At 45.2% G+C, this 20,584-nt stretch overlaps 2 protein-coding genes across 4 annotated transcripts in view; one reads left to right on the forward strand and one right to left on the reverse strand.

The window, feature by feature from the left end:
• RSF1 (remodeling and spacing factor 1) overlaps positions 1 to 4,515 on the reverse strand; it is a 60,188-nt gene extending 55,673 nt beyond the window's left edge. Inside the window, exon 1 of the mRNA XM_058186542.1 lies at positions 4,283 to 4,515. Within this exon, the coding sequence (XP_058042525.1) occupies positions 4,283 to 4,496 (214 nt within the window). The 5' untranslated portion in view covers positions 4,497 to 4,515. The remainder of the gene's footprint in view (positions 1 to 4,282) is intronic.
• Positions 4,516 to 4,970: 455 nt separating this feature from the next.
• Positions 4,971 to 16,838, forward strand: AAMDC (adipogenesis associated Mth938 domain containing). Of its 3 annotated transcripts, XM_058186555.1 has the most exons (5): positions 5,138 to 5,274; positions 5,383 to 5,480; positions 7,547 to 7,692; positions 12,736 to 12,831; positions 16,614 to 16,838. In XM_058186555.1, exons 3-5 carry the CDS (start codon positions 7,561 to 7,563, stop codon positions 16,752 to 16,754), a joined length of 369 nt encoding a protein of 122 aa, XP_058042538.1. In that variant the 5' UTR covers positions 5,138 to 5,274; positions 5,383 to 5,480; positions 7,547 to 7,560; the 3' UTR covers positions 16,755 to 16,838. The 3 variants fall into 3 exon arrangements, with proteins under 3 accessions (XP_058042536.1, XP_058042537.1, XP_058042538.1); XM_058186553.1 differs by lacking the exons at positions 5,138 to 5,274; positions 5,383 to 5,480 and adding an exon at positions 4,971 to 5,130; XM_058186554.1 differs by lacking the exon at positions 5,383 to 5,480 and having other exon boundaries at positions 5,137 to 5,274.
• Positions 16,839 to 20,584: the final 3,746 nt, after the last annotated feature.

The following is a 20,584-nucleotide window of genomic DNA, read 5'->3' on the forward strand; positions in this document are numbered from 1 at the left end:
GACCCAGCCATGCAATCGAACCTCTGCCTGCTTTTTACGAATTAACCCTTTGTGTGCGCCCACTTGATTTCTCAGACAGTACCTTGCAAACATCCCGGATGCTGCAGAGGGAATGCTTCCTACAAAAGGAACTCAGGGAGAACAGAACAAAAGGAAGAATGGCCAGGATAAGGAGACTAATCGTCCTTTAGACATTTATTTATCGAAAGATAAAAGAGTCCCAATCTTTCCTCCACCTGGTTAAATCCTGGCCTAGAAACCAGGAGACTGTGAGTCTTAGGTCTCCTTTAGCCATGAAAGTTGGCTGGATGACTTTAGACCAGCCCTTCTCCATCCATCCATCCTTCCTTCCTCGTAATAGATACAGGTAGTCCTCGACTCACAACAGCTCATTTAGTGACTGTTCGAAGTTACAACGGCAGTGAAAAAAGTGACTTATGACCATTTTTCACACTTACGACCATGGCAGCATCCCTGTGGTCACATGATCAAAATTCAGGTGTTTGGCAACCGATTCATATTTATGATAGTTGCAGTGTCCCTGGGTCATGTGATCCCCTTCTGCAACCTTCTGACAAGCAAAATCAATGGGGGAAGCCAGATTCATCTAACAACGTTACTAACTTAACAACCGCAACAATTCACTTAACAACTGTAACGAGAAAAGTCGTAAAAATGGGGCAAAGCTCACTTAACAAATGTCTCTCTTCGCCACAGGAATTCTGGGCTCAACTGTGGTTGAAATTGAAGACTACCTGCACATACATACATACACACGTATATACATACATGCATGCTTACATATACATGTGTACACACAAATAAATATGCACATACATTTATATCTATAAAAGGCAGGATGAAGTGTAATATAATAATGATGATAAAATTATTATTAATAATAATACCAAGTGCCCCTATGACAATGGGTATCACTGTTACATGCTTCATCCATAATTGTGCAGTTTCGATGGCCAGGTCCAAGAATATGTCCAAGAATTTTACAAAACACATCAAGAAATTGCAGCTTCCTGCCATAACACCAGCGGAACTGCAAAAAACTGCACTCCTCGGAACATCGTACATCTTAAGAAGGTACTTGGCTGATACCTAGGATGCTGGCAGCAACCCATATCAGCCATTAGCACCCGTCAGTGGTATTTGTGACATATTTTTAAATGGCCAGTTGACCGGGTTTCATCTTTAATGAATAAAAGAGATAATAATAAAGCAGAGGGATGCCAGAATACCAGGAAGAGGAGATGATGGTGATGATAATAGTAGTAATAGTAGTTTTGGTTGATATCAACCAAGGTACCAACCAAGTTTATTATTCTTTTATTCATTAAACATGAAACTCAAGTCAACTGAACATTTAAAAATATATCATAAACACCATTGACTGGTGCTAATGGTCGATACAGGTTGCTGCCGGCATCCTAGATACTTGGTGGATACCTAGTATTTTCCCGAAGGCCATCACTCTGCTAAACAAATAATTCCCTCAACACTGTCAAACTATTTACTGAATCTGCACTACTATTAATCTTCTCATCATTCCCATCATCAATCTTTTTCCACTTATGACTGTATGACTGTAACTTTGTTGCTGGCAATCCTTATGATTTATATTGATATACTGACCATCATTTGTGTTGTAAATGTTGTACCTTGATGAAGGTATCTTTTCTTTTATGTACACTGAGAGCATATGCACCAAGACAAATTCCTTGTGTGTCCAATCACACTTGGCCAATTAAAAAAAAAAATCTATTCTAGGACGCTGGCAGCACCAGTCAATGGTATTTATGATATATTTTTAAATTTTCAGTTGACCTGAGTTTCATGTTTAATGAATAAAATAATAATAATAATAATAATAATAATAATAATAATAATAATAATAATAATAATAATACATGACCGAGTTACTAAAATAATCCACTGGTCATTATGTAAAAAATATGATTTGCCTGCATCCAAAAAGTCATGGGAACATAAAGTGGAAAAAGTTATAGAAAATGAGAAGGTGATGATCTAGTGGGACTTTCGAATACAGACGGATTGTCACTTGGAACACAACACGCCAGATATCACAGTTGTCGAAAACCGTAACATACAATTTATTGACATCGCGGTAGCAGGAGATGAGTCGAAGAAAAAGGAACTGGAAAAAATCACGAAATATCGCGATCTGGCCATCAAAACTACATGGCTATGGATGAAGCATGTAACAGTGATACCCATTGTCATGGGAGCACTTGGTACCATGTCCAAGAATTTTATAAGATACATCAACAAATTGCAGCTTCCTGCAATAACACCAGCAGAACTGCAAAAATCTGCGCTACTCGGAACATTGTACATCTTAAGAAGGTACTTGGTTGATACCTAGGACGCTGGCAGCAACCCGTATCAACCATCAGCACCAGTCAATGGCATTTGTGATGCCTTTTTGAACGTTCAGTTGACTGAGTTTCATGTTTAATGAATAAAGATAATAATAATAATAATAATAAGTATCTTAAGAAGGTACTTGTTGATACCTAGGATGCTGGCAGCAACCCGTATCAACCATTAGCACCAGTCAATGGTATTTGTGATGCCTTTTTGAATGTTCAGTTGACTGAGTTTCATGTTTAATGAATAAAGATGATGATGATGATGATGATGATGATGATAATAATAATAATAATAATAATAATAATAATAATAATAATAATAATAATAATATCTTAAGAAGGTACTTGGTTGACACCTAGGTTGCTGGCAGCAACCCTTAGCACCAATCTATGGCATTTGTGATGCCTTTTTGAACGTTTAGTTGAGTGAGTTTCATGTTTAATGAATGAAGATAATAATAATAATAATAATAATGAGGAGGAGGAGGAGGAGTGGAGGAAGAAGAAGGAGGAGAAGAAGAAGAAGAAACTAGATATCTAGGATGAAGAAGAAGAAGAAGAAGAAGAAGAAGAAGAAGAAGAAGAAGAAGAAGAAGAAGAAGAAGAAGAAGAAGAAGAAGAAGAAGAAGAAGAAGAAACAACGTGATTGATATCTAGGATGCTGAAGAAGAAGAAGAAGAAGAAGAAGAAGAAGAAGAAGAAGAAGAAGAAGAAGAAGAAGAAGAAGAAGAAGAAGAAGAAGAAGAAGAAGAAGAAGAAGAAGAAGAAGAAGAAGAAGAAGAAGAAGAAGAAACAACGTGATTGATATCTAGGATGCTGAAGAAGAAGAAGAAGAAGAAGAAGAAGAAGAAGAAGAAGAAGAAGAAGAAGAAGAAGAAGAAGAAGAAGAAGAAGAAGAAGAAGAAGAAGAAGAAGAAGAAGAAGAAGAAGAAGAAGAAGAAGAAGAAGAAACAACGTGATTGATACGTAGGATGCTGGCAGCAACCTGTATCAACCATCAGCACCAGTCAATGGTATCTGTGACACGTTTTTAAACAATCAGTTGACTTGAGTTTCGTGTTCAATGAATAAAAAGAGATATTAATAAGTATAATTATAATAATTAAAAATAATTAAAGAAAGCACTTGGTTGATACCTAGGACGGTGGCAGGCAACCCCCGTTATCAACCCTCGGCACCACTCAATGGGTATCCGCGATGCCTTTTTTGAACGTTCGCTTGACTTTTCGAGTTTCGCGTTTCAACGATTAAAGTAAATAAATAAGTAACAGTAGAGAAATCCCGATCCGGTCCTCCAAACCGAGGAGCTCTCGGGGGGCGGGGTGGGGTTGGTTAGAGGGGAAAGAGGAACCTTGTAACCCATGTTCCACGGCACGCCCATCATCCCCCTTCTCCCTCCCCCATTTCATACAATCCCCATTTAGCTGAAGGGGGGGGAAAAACAAACAAATGAGGGGGGAAAAAAACCCACTCTTTGGGTCCTCAAAGCGGCTCACTCGGACCCCGGGAGTCCCTCAGGGGGCCGACCCGGGTCGGCGTGTCTCGTGCGAACGCAGCACGCGCGGAAGACCCGCGAAGGGGAATCCGCCCCCGCCCCCGAAGGAGGGGGACAAAAGGGACCGACGACGACGACCACCACCAGCCCCCCAACCCCTCACCCGCGAGGCCCGGAGAGAAAGCGGGTCTCCCCGGCTCCCTGAGGGAAGGAAGGAGGCAGGCAGGCAGGCCCGGCCGGGCCGGGCCCCGTGAAGCAACGTCGGCGTCGCTGAGGGAAACGAAGCGGGCGGCCCGTCGGCGGGGCAAGAAGGCCTCTCTGCAGCTGCCTTTGCTCCGAGGGAGCCGCTCAAAAGGCCCGAACCTGAGGTAAATCCCGCGCTTACCCTGGTCGCCGGGCTCCCGCGGAGGCTGCAAAACGCGCTCCAGCTCCGGGAAGGGCAGCTCGGGCAGATCGAGGAGAGCGCCGTACCTCTCCAAGAAGGAACAGACGACGGCGAAGTTAGGCCAAGAACCCGGGCGGGAAGTGGCCTCCGGCGGCGGGGCGGCGGGGCAAGGCGGGGAGGGGGGAGCCGCCGCCGCCGCCGTCGCAGCCGCCATCTTGGAACCTGAGAGGATGGATGGATGGAGGAGGCGGTGGTGGTGGTGGTGGAGGGAGAGGAGAGGAGGGCCGGGCGGGCGAGGCGAAGGAGGAAAGCAAGGGGGCGCTGTGGCGGGAGAAGCGAGACTCCGGGCGCCATCCTTCCCGTCGGGCCCCGCGAGAGGAGACGAGGCGACGAGGTAGGGGAAGAGGCAAACGCTGGGAAAGAGCGGCCCGGATAGCTTAGCCCCGTCTCTCTCTCTCTCACACACACTCTCTCTCGTTGGTTTCTGATTTGACTGATTGACACAGGAACCAAAACGAGCCTGGCGTTGTGGGGCGGGGGGTGGGAGGAGTTGGAAATGGGCGGGGAGAGAACGCCGCCCGAGCCAATCTCGCCCGCGGCGACGGAGAAAGGGGCGCAATCATAATAGAAAGGGACGAGGGAGGAGAGGACGTCGAGACTCCGCCCACCTCCACCAAAAAAATAAAAATAAAAATAAAAGGGAGGGGGCGGGGCCCGATGGTGTGGAGAGGTTTTGTTAGTGGGCGCGGCCCGTGTTTGTAACGTCGCCTTTGGCCAATGAGGGGCGGGAGGGGGCGTATCCTGCCAGACGTGTGTGGGGCGGAGCGACAGATGCGTGATCTGGACAGGTGAGCGGGGCCTGCGGGGACTACAACCCCCATCGCTCCCCATCCTCCTACGCTGCGGATGATGGGAACTGCAGTTTGGAAGCCCTGGGGAGGCGGGGCCTCCCTGAGTGGGGCCAAACAGGGAGTTTGTCAGCTGCCATTCAGGTACAGGTAGTTCTCCACATACGACCAAAACTGAGCTCGAACTTTCCGTTGCTAAGCGAGGCCGTCGTTAAGCGAATGCTGTCCCATTTTACGACCTTTCTCCTGCAGTTCTTAACATTGATGAGTGAATCTGGCTTCCCCATTGACTTTGCTTGCCAGAAGGTCGCAAAACGGGATCGCTTGACCCCTGGGACACTGCGACGGTCGTAAGTATGAGTCAGTTGCCAAATGCCTGAATTTTGATCACATGCAACGGTCCTAAGGAGGAAAGAAAAAACGGTCCTAATTCTTTTTTTTTTCAGTCACTTCAGTCACTGAACGATTGGTTGTACTTTGAGGACTACCTGTACGAACCACCAAAAATCCCTCAAATGAAATGGCCGGTGTAGAGATTGGACAAATAAATAAAATAACAGCAAAATAGCAAGATTGTAAAATAAGATAATGTAGAAAAATTTTAGATGTCAAAAGACTACAGCGAAATAAAGCCAAAGCCTTAACAAAAAATATAAAGTTTATTTCTTAAGTTTCAATGACAGCAGAAGAAAACTAAATAAGTTAACCGACTCTCAGCCATTTTATTTCTGGCCTCATCTGTAATTTAAGTAGGACAGTTCATGCAATCCAGATATAAGAAAGACGTGGAAGAATTTGGAATTGATTTGGAACCAAATCAACTAGACAAATGATTGATAGGCCCAGAAGGAAAATTAATATCTAAATTATACAAATACCTACTAGAGTTTGATAGAATGGAAGAGGTGGTGAAGGAACCGATGATTGCATGGGCAAAGAATATAGGGCACAATATAGATTTAGATAATTGGGAATTAATCTGGAATAAAAATTTAAAATTAACCAAAACTACTGCTTACAAAGAAAATCAATATAAAATGCTTTACCGCTGGCAACTAGCGCCAGATAGGTTGGTCAAAATGTACCCGAATCTAAGTCCAAAGTGCTGGAAATGTAATCAAAATCAAGGCACCTTCTTTCATGCCTGGTGGATGTGCCCCGAAGCGAAAAAGTACTGGATTAAGATACAGGGATGGTTACAGGATAGAACAAAATGCCAAATTGAACTGAATCCAGAAACATTTCTCTTGGGAGTGTTTAAGACAAAATTTGATAAAAAAAACAAGATACTTGATTTTGCACATTCTAACAGCAGCAAGGATTGGATTCGTGCAACATTGGAAACTTAGCAACACCAGAGAGTCTGATTATCCAAAAAGTATATGACGGCGCAGAAATGGACAGGCTTACCATAGAATTACAAGAAAAAGAAGATTCAGAATACTATGCGGTTGGGGGAAATTGGTACACATGGACAATCAATAGAAATAGAAAATAATATATATATATATAAGGCTATTGATGATTAGATGTATCTAATGTATATAGAAATTATATGGAAGGTAGATCCAAAATATACAATAATGTCACGGCTCTGTTGAATATGTACAATTGTTATGGGGGAAAAAACGTACTAAAAATAAAATTTAAGGAGGTTCAGTCTGTAGCAGGAATTGAAAATATAGGTGATAGGTGATATCCTGCATAGGTGATACCTGGCTCAACAGTAGTAACTAGGAGAGGGATCTTGTGGACTGTCACTTAAATAGGAGCCAGCAGTGTGCGACAACTGCTACAAAAGCCAACACAGTTCTAGGTTGCATAAACAGAGGAATAGAATCAAGTTCACATAAAAGGTTAATACCAATTTTTAAAGCCTTGGTAAGGCCACACTTGGAATACTGCATCCAGTTTTGGTTCCAATGATATAAAAAAGATGTGGAGACTCTAGAAAGGGTGCAGAGAAGAGCAACCAAGATGATTAGGGGACTGGAGGCTAAAATATATGAAGAACGGTTGCAGGAACTGGGTAGGTCTAGTTTAATGAAAAGAAGGACTAGGGGAGACATGATAGCAGTGTTCCAATATCTCAGGGGCTGCCCCAAAGAAGAGGGAGTCAAACTATTCTCCAAAGCACCTGAAGGCAAGACAAGAAACAATTGGTGGAAACTAATCAAGGAGAGAAACAACCTAGAACTAAGGAGGAATTTCAGTTAGAATGATTAATCAATGGAACTGTTTGCCACCAGAAGTTGTAGATGTTCCAACACTGGACGTTTTTAAGAAGAGCTTGGACAATCATTTGTATGGAGTGATGTAGGGTTATCCTATCTAAGCAGGGGGTTGGACTAGAAGACCTCAAAAGTCCCTTCCAACTGTTGTTCTTTTGCCTCTTGTTTTTCTCTTTCCCTTTCAGACAGTCGCCCGGCTATGTCTTCCCCCGAAATTGCCTCCCTCTCATGGGGACGGATGACGGTGAGAGGCTGCCCCACAACCTATAAGGACTGTAAAGTATGGCCCGGTGGGAGCCGAACTTGGGACTGGAGAGAAACAGGGACGGACGTAAGTATCTTGGCCCACCTTGGCAGAATTCCTTTGGCATCTCCTATGTCAGGGGTCTGCAAACTTGGCTCTTTTAACACTCGTGGACTTCAACTCCCAGAGTTCCTCAGCCAGCTTTGGGAGTTGAAGTCCACAAGTCTTAAAAGAGCCAAGTTTGCAGACCCCTGTCCTGTGGCATCAGGCATTTTTAATTTTCTTCGGGCAACGACACACAAACCTGTCAGCCATGAGAACAGGGACAATTTAAATGTGAGTTATAGATCGTCATGTACTTACAACAGTTCATATAGTGACCGTTTGACCGTCCTGGGAACCAAGGACATTCCCACAGGTGTTCCGACAAGAGGAGGAGCGAAGTTACCAGGCAACCGGACGGGGACTTTGATTGGACCATGTGACTGACTGACTGGGAAAAGGGAGAACCTTTGACTTTCAATGAGGGGAAAACGGCGGGAATATTCAGAGTCGGTTTTCACCAGCATATCCCAATAGGATATGTCCAATAAACCAGAGGTCTCCAACCTTGGCCACTTTAAGACTTGTGGACTTCAACTCCTAGAATTGCTGTCTGAGGAATTCTGGGAGTTGAAGTCCACAAGCTTTGCTGTCTGAGGAATTCTGGGAGTTGAAGTCCACAAGCTTTGCTGTCTGAGGAATTCTGAGGAATTCTGGGAGTTGAAGTCCACAAGCTTTGCTGTCTGAGGAATTCTGGGAGTTGAAGTCCACAAGCTTTGCTGTCTGAGGAATTCTGGGAGTTGAAGTCCACAAGCTTTGCTGTCTGAGGAATTCTGGGAGTTGAAGTCCACAAGTCTTAAAAGAGCCAAGTTTGCAGACCCCTGTCCTGTGGCATCAGGCATTTTTAATTTTCTTCGGGCAACGACACACAAACCTGTCAGCCATGAGAACAGGGACAATTTAAATGTGAGTTATAGATCGTCATGTACTTACAACAGTTCATATAGTGACCGTTTGACCGTCCTGGGAACCAAGGACATTCCCACAGGTGTTCCGACAAGAGGAGGAGCGAAGTTACCAGGCAACCGGACGGGGACTTTGATTGGACCATGTGACTGACTGACTGGGAAAAGGGAGAACCTTTGACTTTCAATGAGGGGAAAACGGCGGGAATATTCAGAGTCGGTTTTCACCAGCATATCCCAATAGGATATGTCCAATAAACCAGAGGTCTCCAACCTTGGCCACTTTAAGACTTGTGGACTTCAACTCCTAGAATTGCTGTCTGAGGAATTCTGGGAGTTGAAGTCCACAAGCTTTGCTGTCTGAGGAATTCTGGGAGTTGAAGTCCACAAGCTTTGCTGTCTGAGGAATTCTGAGGAATTCTGGGAGTTGAAGTCCACAAGCTTTGCTGTCTGAGGAATTCTGGGAGTTGAAGTCCACAAGCTTTGCTGTCTGAGGAATTCTGGGAGTTGAAGTCCACAAGCTTTGCTGTCTGAGGAATTCTGGGAGTTGAAGTCCACAAGTCTTAAAGTGGCCAAGGTTGGAGATCCCTGCAATAAACCAACTCTTTGAGGAACCTACCTATTTATTATGGATGTATTACTTGGAACCTCGACACATTCGTTTAGCAACCGTTCAAAGTTACAACGGCACGGAAAAAAGCGACTTACGACGGTTTTTCACACTGAACGACCGTTGCAGCATCCCCACGGTCGCGTGAATTCCATTCGGTGGCTTGGCAACTGACTCACATTTATGACGGGCTGTAGTGTCCCGGAATCATGTGATCCCCTTTTGCGACCTGCTGACAAGCAAAGTCAATGGAGGAAGCAGATTCACTTAAGAACGGTGTTACTAATTTAACCACAATGCCCTTCCAGTCGCCAATGAGGAGTTTTATTCAGCAGAGGTATATTTCTCATTGTGCCCAGAGAGAGAAATATCTGCCTCTACCTAGGATCGAACTCGCAGCTTCCCGATTGTGAGGCGAGAGTTCCACCTCTAGGCTGCCGCACCACTCACCCCATGCCAGTTAGAAAAAAAATTAAATACCCCCACGGTGATTTTTTGATTCTCTTTAAAAAAAACGGGGATCTAATCCTATGAAAGGGACGCAGTGGCTCAGTGGGTAAGACGCTGAGCTTGTCGATCGACAGGTCAGCAGTTCAGCGGTTCAAATCCCTAATGCTGCGTAAAGGGGTGAGCTCCCGTGACTTGTCCCAGCTTCTGCCAACCTAACAGTTCGAAAGCAGGTAAAAAATGCAAGTAGAAAAATAGGGACCACCTTTGGTGGGAAGGTCACAGCGTTCTGTGCGCCTTTGGTGTTGAGTCATGCCGGCCATATGACCACGGAGACGTCTTCGGACAGTGCTGGCTCTTCGGCTTTGAAACGGAGATAAGCACCGCCCCCTAGAGTCAGGAACAGCTAGCACATACGTGTGAGGGGAACCTTTACCTTTTAATCCCATGGATTATGGCTGTCATTTTGACATTTGTCGCCCCTCCATACACCCCTGGAGCACTCGTCATTAGAAGACAGCACAGATTCTTTTAGGTCGTGGGATGATTTTAATGAATTTTTTAATAATTGGTTTTTAATTGTTACCAGTAAATCCTTGCCTTTGTAAAATTCCAAATAAAAGTGCCATTTTTACATTGTTTTACTTGCACACATCCCAGAGCCCCTCTTTGAGGGAGATGGGTGATTTCAAACATTAATTTATTTATTTTTAATTTGCATTTATATCCCACCCTTCTCCGAAGACTCAGGGCGGCTTACACTATGTCAAGCAATAGTCTTCATCCATTTGTATATTATATACAAAGTCAACTTTTTATTCCCCCCAACAATCTGGGTCCTCATTTTACCTACCTTATAAAGGATGGAAGGCTGAGTCAACCTTGGGCCTGATAGGACTTGAACCTGCAGTAATTGCAAGCAGCTGTTAATAACAGACTGTCTTACCAGTCTGAGCTACCAGAGGCCCATATTTATTTTATTTTGATAAAATAAAAAAAGCTTGCTAAAAATAGACACACACACACACACACATATCCCTGGCTTACTGGGAGCAGCTGCATGCTGGGTACAGAGCAGGAAGCCCGCCATACCTTGTTATGCAAATCTGCATCCGAATTGCAATGAGAAGGCAGAAGGGAAACAAACAAACAGGCTATAAAAGATCACATCTGCCTCAACAAGCTGTGGTTTACCAGAAGAGTTTAATTCGATCAGATTCTACGAAAGGGTTGGGGAATGGGGTTAAATGGAAAAAATTGCCTGCTCTGTTAATTAACAATGGCAGTAGCCTATAAAGAAAATCTGTATAAAATGTTCCATAGATGGCATTTGGCACCAGCGAGATTGGCCAAAATGTTCCCAATTTTACCACTGAATTGTTGGAGATGTGGGTACAAACTAGGCACATACTACCATGTGTGGTGGATGTGCCCCAAGATAAAAATTTTTTGGCAAAAAATTAAAAATTGGCTAGAGGGAATTACCCAACTAAAAATGGAATTTAAACCGGAACTCTATTTATTAGGAACAATGAATCCAAAAATAGACAAATCTTTGCAATATTTGCAAATATTGCATATATTAATGGCAGCGAAGATCGCTGTCGCATCTGGATGGAAACCAAACAATGTTCCAGGAGAGGAAATAATAATCCGAAAAAATCTTACGGTGTGCAAAAATGGACAAGATGACACTAGAAATTAAGGAAAGGCAAGAGTCAGAATACTACAAAGTGTGGAATAAATTATATGATTGGTTAGAAAAAAAATATCAAAATAATAAATTGGAATGTTAACCTAATTAAGTTAAAATCAGGAAGTGTAAACCATTGAATTGTGTTAACCGGATAAGGACGGATTGGTAAATAGATACCAATGTAAATATAAGCATGTAGAGGAACGACTGAATAAGAACAGAGAATATATATTTATGCCGATACGGCAAGCTGTAAAATAAGTAATGTTATATCTGTTAGGTGTTTTTAATGTGTTTTTGTTTTTTGTTGTATTTTTCTTTATTTTGCTTTTAAAAGATAAAAAGTTTAATAAAATTTTTTTTAAAAAAATGCCTGCTGTGTGTGTGTGTTTCCGTGTTTGTGTCCCCAACAACCTGGGTCCTCATTTTACCGACCTCAGAAGGATGGAAGGCTGAGTCAACCTTTAGTCAGTCAGGATTGAACTCCTGGCAGTGGGCAGAATTAGCATGTAATACTGGACTCTAACCACTGCGTGACCACAGCTCCTTCCTCCTTCCCTCCCTTCCTCCTTCCCGCCCTCCCTTCATGGTTTACAATGTCAGCCTCTTGCCCCCCACCATTTGAGTCCTCATTTTACCGAACTCGGAAAGATGGAAGGCTGAGTCAACCTTTAGTCAGTCAGGATTGAACTCCTGGCAGTGGGCAGAATTAGCCTGCAATATTGCACTCATTGTGCGACCACGGTTCCTTCCTCCCACCCTCCCTCCCTCCCTCCGTGGTTTATAATGTCAGCATCTTAATTTTGGGCCATGCCTGTCGTGTCCCACTCCTCTGACAGCCGGGTCTGTAAAGTCTGTATCAAGCGTGGCCACGAAGCCTCTGCAGCTTTGCCAAATTCCTGTCAGAGTTCTCAGGGCAGGCAGGAATCCAAGGTGTGACTTCAGCAACCAGATGAGACTTTGCCTGACTCAAGGAATGCCAAAAAGCAGATCCTTTATATAGGCCATGGGGTGTGGCTCCATGACTCAGCACTTATCCAGGCCTGCCCCTCCCTTCCTTTTGCTGACGTCACCTCTCCATTCTCCGGAAGCGGGGATCTCTCCACCCTTCGTCTGCCTGCCCAGCTGCCGGCAATTCTAGCTCGTGGCTGGCTTCGTGCTCACACGCTGTGGGGAGGTTTGTTTGCTCAGTCTGTCCGGGCATGCTGCCAGGGCTGGGGGCTGAAGGCATGCCAGGCCATTCTTCTTCACTATCAGTCTCTGGCTCAGATAGCAGGAGATGGGAGGGGCCTGGCTGAGGAGAGGAGGGCGGGTGAGGCACAACAATGCCCAAAGCATCTACCACTAACTTTCCTTTTCCCCAACAACAGCACATCCCTGGAGTTCAGCCAGCCGACGTCAAAGAAGTTCTGGAAAAGGGTGTCAAGACCTTAGTGATCGGTCGTGGCATGAGCGAGGCCTTGCAGGTAGGTTCCCTCAGGTGATCTGAGTCCTTGGAAGAGCCCGGCTCTGCTTTCACGCCAGGTGAGAACAATCTTTACGCATCAAAGCCAGAGATGGGATTCAGCCGGTTCAGACCGGTTTGTCCGAACCGGTAGTGGCGCTCCGGCTCTATGCCATCCTATTTAGGCATGTTTTTGAGGCTTGGTGCATGTGCGGAAGGCACGTGCGCTAGCAAAGCGCGGGCATGGTAGGCTAGGTGCATGCGTGGATGGGGGCGCTCTCATTTATGACCAGTAGGGAAAGTAAGTGAATACTACTCCTGATCAAAGGGTTGTCAGTGGACTGGGAAATTCTGGCAATTGGAGTCCAGTTATCTTTGTCGTCTGAACCTCTAGAACTGTCTGGTTGGTTCTTGTCGTGTCCCACTCCTCCTCTGACAGACGGGTCTGGGAAGTCTGTATCAAGCGTGGCCACGAAGCCTCTGCAGCTTTGCCAAAGTCCTGTCAGAGTTCTCAGGGCAGGCAGGAATCCAAGGTGTGACTTCAGCAACCAGATGAGACTTTGCCTGACTCAAGGAATGCCAAAAAGCAGATCCTTTATATAGGCCATGGGGTGTGGCTCCATGACTCAGCACTTATCCAGGCCTGCCCCTCCCTTCCTTTTGCTGACGTCACCTCTCCATTCTCCGGAAGCGGGGATCTGTCCACGTTTTGTTAGCTGCCGGCAATTCTAGCTCGTGGTTGGCTTCTTGCTCACACACTGTGGTGGGGAGGTTTATTTGCTCAGTGTGTCTGGGCATGGTGCCAGGGCTGGGGGTTGGAGGCATGCCAGGCCATTCTTCTTCACTATCAGTCTCTGGATCAGATAACAGGAGATGGGAAGGGCCCGGCTGCGGAGAGGGGGGCGGGCGAGGCACAACAGTTCTGCAACCCAACAAGACAGACACGGATTTCAGAGGATTATTAGAACTGCAGAAAAAACCATGGCTACCAACCTGCCTTCCTTCCATTGAGGACCTGTATACTGCACGAATCAAAAAGAGGGCTGTGAAAATACACACCCCTCACATCCAGGACATAAATTGTATCAACTCCTACCCTCAAAATGATGCTATAGAGCACTGCACACCAGAACAAGAGACAAGAACAGTTTTTCCCCGAACGCCATCACTCTGCTAAACAAATAATTCCCTCAACACTCTCAAACTATTTACTAAGATTGTATTACTATTATTCTTCTCATCCTTACTATTATCCATCTCCTTTTCTCCTTATGACTATAACCTTGTTGCTTGTATCTTTACCATTACCGTATTTTCCGGACTATAAAATGCACTTTTTTGTCTCCCAAATGGGGGTGAAAATGTCTGTATATCTTACAGACCGAATATTGCTGAAGACCCACCCACCCACTGACCGGCTATTTGTTGGCCTCTGTACACCCAGTTTTCAGGCCTTTTTTTTTTTTTACCTTTTTACCTTTTTTTGGCCCATTTTCAGGGCTTTTTTTTTTTGGCCTGTTTTCGAGGCTTTTTTTGGAAAAAAGGGGCCAAAAAAAAAGGCCTCAAAAACAAGCCAAAAAAAGCCTCAAAAATGGGCCCCCCAAAAAAAGGCCTGAAAAAAGGGAGGCTAAATACTTTTTTCTGTTGTTTTCCTCTTCTAAATTTAGGTGCGTCTTATAGTCTGAAAAATACTGAATACTATTTTATTTAGTTTTCTACTATGATTTGATTGCTTATTTAGTATCCTATGACTATCACTAAGTGTTGTATTTTGTGATTCATGATGAATGGTGTTTTTTTTATGTACACTGAGAGCATTGGCACCAAGACAAATTCCTTGTGTGTCTAATTACACTTGGCCAATAAAGAATTCTATTCTGTTTTTTAAAAAGATGCCTGGTTTGTAAAACACTAAAGGTAGTCCTCAATTTACCACCGCAATTGGCCCTAAAATTTTTGTTTGTAGGCAAGAGAGTTGCTAAGTGAGTTTGGCCCCGTTTTACAACTTTCTTCCCTCTGTCGTTCAGCGAATCACTTCCGTTGTAAAGCCAGTCGGACGGATGTTAAGTGAATCCAGCTTCCCCTTTGACTTGGCTTGTCGGAAGGTCACAAAAGGAGATCGCATAATTCATTGCCACCGTCATTAAATATGAGTCAGTTACCAAGCGTCCGAATCTCGATCAGGTGACCCTGGGGGATGCTGCGACTGTCGTAACTGTGAAAAACGGTCGCAAGCCACTTCTTGCAGTACCGTTGTAACCGGTCACAAAATAAACGGTTCTAAATCAAGGATTAGCTGTATTTATCCCGTCTCCTAGACAAACATGCCCAGCAACTTTTAATTTTCCCTCATGAGGCTGGGTTTCTATACAGGTAGTCCTCGACTTAATGATCACAATTGAACCCAGTATTTATGTTGCTAAGTGAGACATTTGTTAAGTGAGTTCTGTCCCGTTTTATGACTTTTCTTGAGGGGAGGGGAGGAGAGGAGAGAGAAAAGAAAGGAAAAGGAAAAGGCAAGGAAAAAGGAAAAGGAAAAGGAAAAGGAAAGGAAAAGAAAAAAGGAAAGAAGTAAAAGGAGGGAAAGGAAAAATAAAAAGAAAGGAATGGAAAGAGGATCCCATTTGAACTACACGCAGTCCTTGACGTACAACAATTTGTCACGCGACCTTCCGACAAAGTCAAGGGGGAAGCCCGATTCCATTCATGACCCCCGACACTGACTTACCAAACCGCAGTCATTTGCTTCACGCTTGCGGCAAGAAAGGTCGTAAGGCATGGCAAAATTCACTCAACAAAAGGTTTTGCGCATAGCGACAGAAATTCCAGGCTCAATTTTGGTCGTAAACTGAGGACCGCTTGCCTGCAGATGTAAAAAATAAAAGTGGGTTAATCCAGTGGCGAAATCCTCCACGGGTTGCCACTGGTTCGCCACATTTGCAGTGTGCACCTAATGTGCGCTTCGCTCGGAAAAAGAAGCCGTTTGAAGGCAAGTAGAACAGCGAGGGGCTGGGGAACAGCTGCGCTGCACGATTTAGATTCACTAGAAAGCAGGATCAGCACAGCTGATCGTCGGAAATACCGCTTTATACCGATCGTCGGAAATACAGCTTTTTACTACTGGTTCGCTGAATGGGTAGATTTTATCAGAAGCGGTTCACCGTACAAACTGCTTAGGATTTCACCGCTGCGGTTATGTCGTGTCCCACTCCTCCGCTGACAGCCGGGTCAGGGAAATCCAAATCAGGCGTGCCTCTGCAGCTCTGCCAAAGTCCTAGCAAAGTCCTCAGGGCAGGCAGGAGACCAGAAAGTGACTTCAGCAAGATAAGTTCGACTTTGCCTGACTCAGAGACTGCCAGAAAGCAGATCCTTTATATAGGCCATGGGGTGTGGCTCCATGACTCAGCACTTATCCAGGCCTGCCCCTCCCTTCCTTCTGTTTGCCTCCATCTATCAAGTCTTCTGACACGAGGGTCACTCCAGTCTGCAGCTGTTGGCAATTGACCTCCCTCAGGCTCACATGCTGTGGGGGAGGGGGAGGGGTCTAGTTGCTCCGTTTGCCTGGGCATGGAGCCAGAGCTGGGGGCTGGAGGTATTTCCTCCTCTTCAGCCTGTCTGGGCATGGAGCCAGGGCTGGGGCCGGGAGGCATACTAGGACATTCCTCCGTGTTCGGAAGCAGATAAGAAGGCCCCGGCTGTGGTGAGATCGGACGAGACACAACAGGTTAATGCTATTTTAATAAAGAAAATGGCCCCACAGATGTCAGAGATTTTCATTCCTTTTCTGTTTTTCCTCCTTCCGAGGTACCGCCAGCCACAGTGGAGTACCTGAAGAAGCAGGGGATCGACGTGAAGGTCTTGCAAACGGAGATGGCTGTGAAGGAATATAACACTTTGGCTTCCCAGGGAGTCCGAGTGGGCGGAGTCTTCCATTCTACCTGCTAAACGGAGCCCTTCCTCCGTCTTCCACCTGGTTCCTTCGGGGGAAGTTCAAAGCAACATTTCACCCCCCCCCCATGCTGTGCCAACTTTCCGGCGGGAATAAAACAATTTGCAAAAAATAAAAGTCTTTCCCCCCCCTCCAATTTTTATCGGCTCATGTTCAGGTGTGTAAAGGGAAAGAGAGGCCAGCCTTGCCAGGTAGCCGTTCATGGAGGGGGAAACGCAGCCAGACGAACTCATTCTTACATTAATATAAAGCTACAGTAGTGGCCAAAATTGTGGAAACCTTTTGGGAAAAGTGTATTTTTGAGGTTTGATGACTAATAACACGATGTTTTTGGGAGGAGTTTCAAGATAATTATATTCCACTGCTGGAATGGCCTGGGAATAGCCCAGACCTTCACCCAACGGAAAATCTATGGAGCCGACTAAAGAAACTGGTTAGTCAGAAGCGACCCAGCAATAAAACCCAGTTAATAGAAGCCATCCTTCAATCTTGGTTTCACATTAGAACAGCTGCAGAACTCAAAGACTTGGTTCACTCCCTGGGAAGACCTTGTAAGGCCGTCATTCATGCTAAAGGTTACCCAACTAAGGATTAACTGACATGGTGACAATTTTTGTATATCTCGTTTTTTCGACGTGTTTCACTTTTCTTCTTTATACTGTAACTGCTATTCTAATAGCAAATTCTTCATAAAAGTTATTTGCATTAAGGTAAAGATATAAGGGCCGTGATAGCTCAGGCTGTAAGAAACCTGTTATTAGAACACAGCAGCCTGCAATTACTGCAGGTTCTAGTCCCACCAGGCCCAAGGTTGACTCAGCCTTCCATCCTTTATAAGGTAGGTAAAATGAGGACCCAGATTGTTGGGGGGCCAATAAGTTGACTTTGTAAATATACAAATAGAATGAGACTATTGCCTTATACACTGTAAGCCGCCCTGAGTCTTCGGAGAAGGGCGGGATATAAATGTAAATTAAAAAAAAAAAAAGATTCCCCTTGCACGTATGTGCTAGTCATTCCTGACTCTAGGGGGCGGTGCTCATCTCCGTTTCAAAGCCAAAGAGCCTGTGCTGTCCGAAGATGTCTCTGTGGTCATGTGGCCGGCATGACTCAACGCCAAAGGCGCATGGAACGCTGTGACCTTCCCACCAAAGGTGGTCCCTATTTTCCTACTTGCATTTTTTACCTGCTTTCGAACTGCTAGGTTGGCAGAAGCTGGGACAAGTCACGGGAGCTCACCCTGTTATGCGGCACTAGGGATTCGAACCGCTGAACTGCTGACCTGTCGATCAACAAACTCAGTGTCTTAGCCACTGAGCCACCGCATCCCCTATTGCATTACATTTTTGATCAAATTATCTTTCCATTGATATATAATTTTATGGTACTACACCGAAAAAAAAAAATTAAGTGGCTTTATTAGCTAGTTTTAGAAAATGCACTTTTCCCAAAAGGTTTCCACAATTTTGGCCATTACTGGACATATAACAAAAATCTTGCGAATCTGAAAAGTACAGAGAGTCCTTGACTTACGGCCACAATTGAGGTCCGACATTTCTGTGGCTAAGTGACACGTTTGCTCTCTTGAGTTTTGCCCCATTTTGACAACCTTCCTTGCCACGGTTTTTAAGTGAATCACTGCAATTTGTGAAGTTAGTAACACAATTGTTAAGTGAATCCGGCTTCCGGATTTGTTGATTTTGCTCGTCTGAAGGTCGCCAAAGGGGATCACATGACCCCGGGGACACGGCAACCCACCACAAGTCAGTTGTCAAGCGTCTGAGTGTAATATCACGCGACCGTGGGGATGCTGCAATGGTCGTGTGAAAAACGGTCGTACGTCGCTTTTTTCAGTGCCTGTTGTGACCCAGGTTCCTGGACCCAGACTCCTGGACTCGGATGATTCAGAAAGTGAGGGAGAAGACCTGGCCAGCCCTGCTTCTCTTGAGCCCTCTCCCTCCCTGGCACCCACTCAAAGGGAGGAGGAGGGGCCGGCAAGGCCTGATTCTCTGGAGCCTTCTTCTGATTTGGCAATGCCCCAAGAACAGTTTTGGAGTGATGCAAGACTGCGCAGACGTGACCGGCGCGCGCAGCAGAAGCAGCGTTGGGATAAAGCCAAGTAATGATTGTCATGCAGTGACATCTGCAGACTATAAATAGGAGGCGGGACTTCCTGGTTTTTTGTCTTGGACAAAGCAATGAATTTGCGCGGGCAAACTGTATCAATGGAGGGAAGAATATATTCGTGAGTAATTCTGGCCTTATCTATAATTTCCTCGTTATCTCCAGAAACTTGGCAGGCCCGTGGGTAGACGTGGCCAGGACATTTTATCTATGTAAATAAATTAGAAAAGGAGGCCTCTGACTGACTCTTTGCTGGGAGTATTGGGGGGAGGGAAACAGAACAGTGCCGTAACTTCGGTCACTGTTTGTAAGTCGAGGACTACCTATGTTGTGCACTGGGCAGACCACACCTGAAGCATTCCACCCAATTCTGGCCACTGCATTTTTAGGAGGACATGGACAAATTGGGCTGAGTCCAGAGGAGGGAGAGAAAGAGGGAGAAAGAGAGAGAGAAAGAAAGGGAGCAAAAGGGAGAGAGGAAGAGGAGAGAGGAAGGGAGAGAGTGAAAGAGAGAGAGAAAGATAAAGAAAAAGAAAGAAAGGGAGCAAAAGGGAGAGAGAGGAGAGAAAGGGAGAGAGTGAAAGAGAAAGATGGAGAAAAAGGAGAAAAAGAAAGGGAGAGGGAGAGAAAGGGAGCGAAAGGAAGAGAGGAGGAGAGGGAAAGAGAAAAGGAGAGAGTGAAAGAGAAAGGGAGAGACAGAAAGAGGGAGAGAGAGGAGAGAGAGAAAGAAAGGAGAGAAAGAAAGGGAGAGAGAAGGAAAGAAAGGAAGAAAAAGAAGGAGTGAAAGAGAGAGAAAGAGGAGAGAGAGAAAGACAGAGAGAAAGAAGGAAAGAGAAAGAGGGAGATAGAGAAAGAAGAGAGAGCCTGAGACTGGAACAGAGGGAAAAAAATAAAAGATATTAGAGAGGTAGAAATATTGAGATATCTTCAGCCAGTGGTAACGAGGGTTGGGGAGGGGGCGGGTGGGAGCAGTGGCACAATTGTTCCAAGTAAATTTCATGGGTAACCGGACCCCTCCGACTTAAATCATTCCCAGGGAGTGAAATAAAAGAATCAAAATCGAATTTACGGGACGCCTTCGGTCGGTTCAGCTTTCAGGGGGAACAAGAGAAACAGATGTTACATTATGGGATTCCCATGCAGAAGATTTGTATAGGGACGTCGGTTGCTCAGCGCTGTACGGCTGCAATGGAAAGAGATGCAAGACACATTAAAAGCAGCTGAGCAGGCGAAGGTTTCGGCTCCAGGCATGGGCAAGTCGGCTCTGCAGCAGGGGTCTCCAACCTTGGTCCCTTTAAGACTTGTGGACTTCAATTCCCAGAGTCCCTCAGCCAGCAAAGGAGACCCCTGCTCTGGATGATACCAGGGGAAAATCCTATTTCTGCCTTTAGAAGCAGAGAATCTGTACAGGCAGAGGGATGGCCTCTATACTAAATAGATGTTTAAACTTCCCTTCCTTCCTTCCTTCCCTCCAGTATTCCCGTTTTCTTTCCTTTCACCCATCCCTTCCTCTCCTTCACTCCTTCCCATTTTTCTTCCTTCCTTCCATCCCTCCGTCTCCCTTTCACTATCCTTTCTTCCTTCTCTCCCTCCTGATTTTCCTTCTCTCCGTCTCCCTTCACTATCCTTCCTTCCTTTCCTTTGTGTTTTCCTCCCTCCCTCCCTTCTCATCATCCTTCCTTCCCTCTAATATTCTTTTCTT

Source organism: Ahaetulla prasina, chromosome 5 (genome assembly GCF_028640845.1).
Source record: "Ahaetulla prasina isolate Xishuangbanna chromosome 5, ASM2864084v1, whole genome shotgun sequence".
NCBI lineage: Eukaryota > Metazoa > Chordata > Lepidosauria > Squamata > Colubridae > Ahaetulla > Ahaetulla prasina.

Coding starts and splice junctions, on each gene's coding strand:
- AAMDC (XM_058186553.1), top strand. CDS start 7,561: ATGTCTTCCCCCGAAATTGCCTCCCTCTCATGGGGACGGATGACGGTG. Junction 7,693..12,735: donor GGAGAGAAACAGGGACGGAC/GTAAGTATCTTG, acceptor CCCCAACAACAG/CACATCCCTGGAGTTCAGCC. Junction 12,832..16,613: donor GCATGAGCGAGGCCTTGCAG/GTAGGTTCCCTC, acceptor CCTCCTTCCGAG/GTACCGCCAGCCACAGTGGA.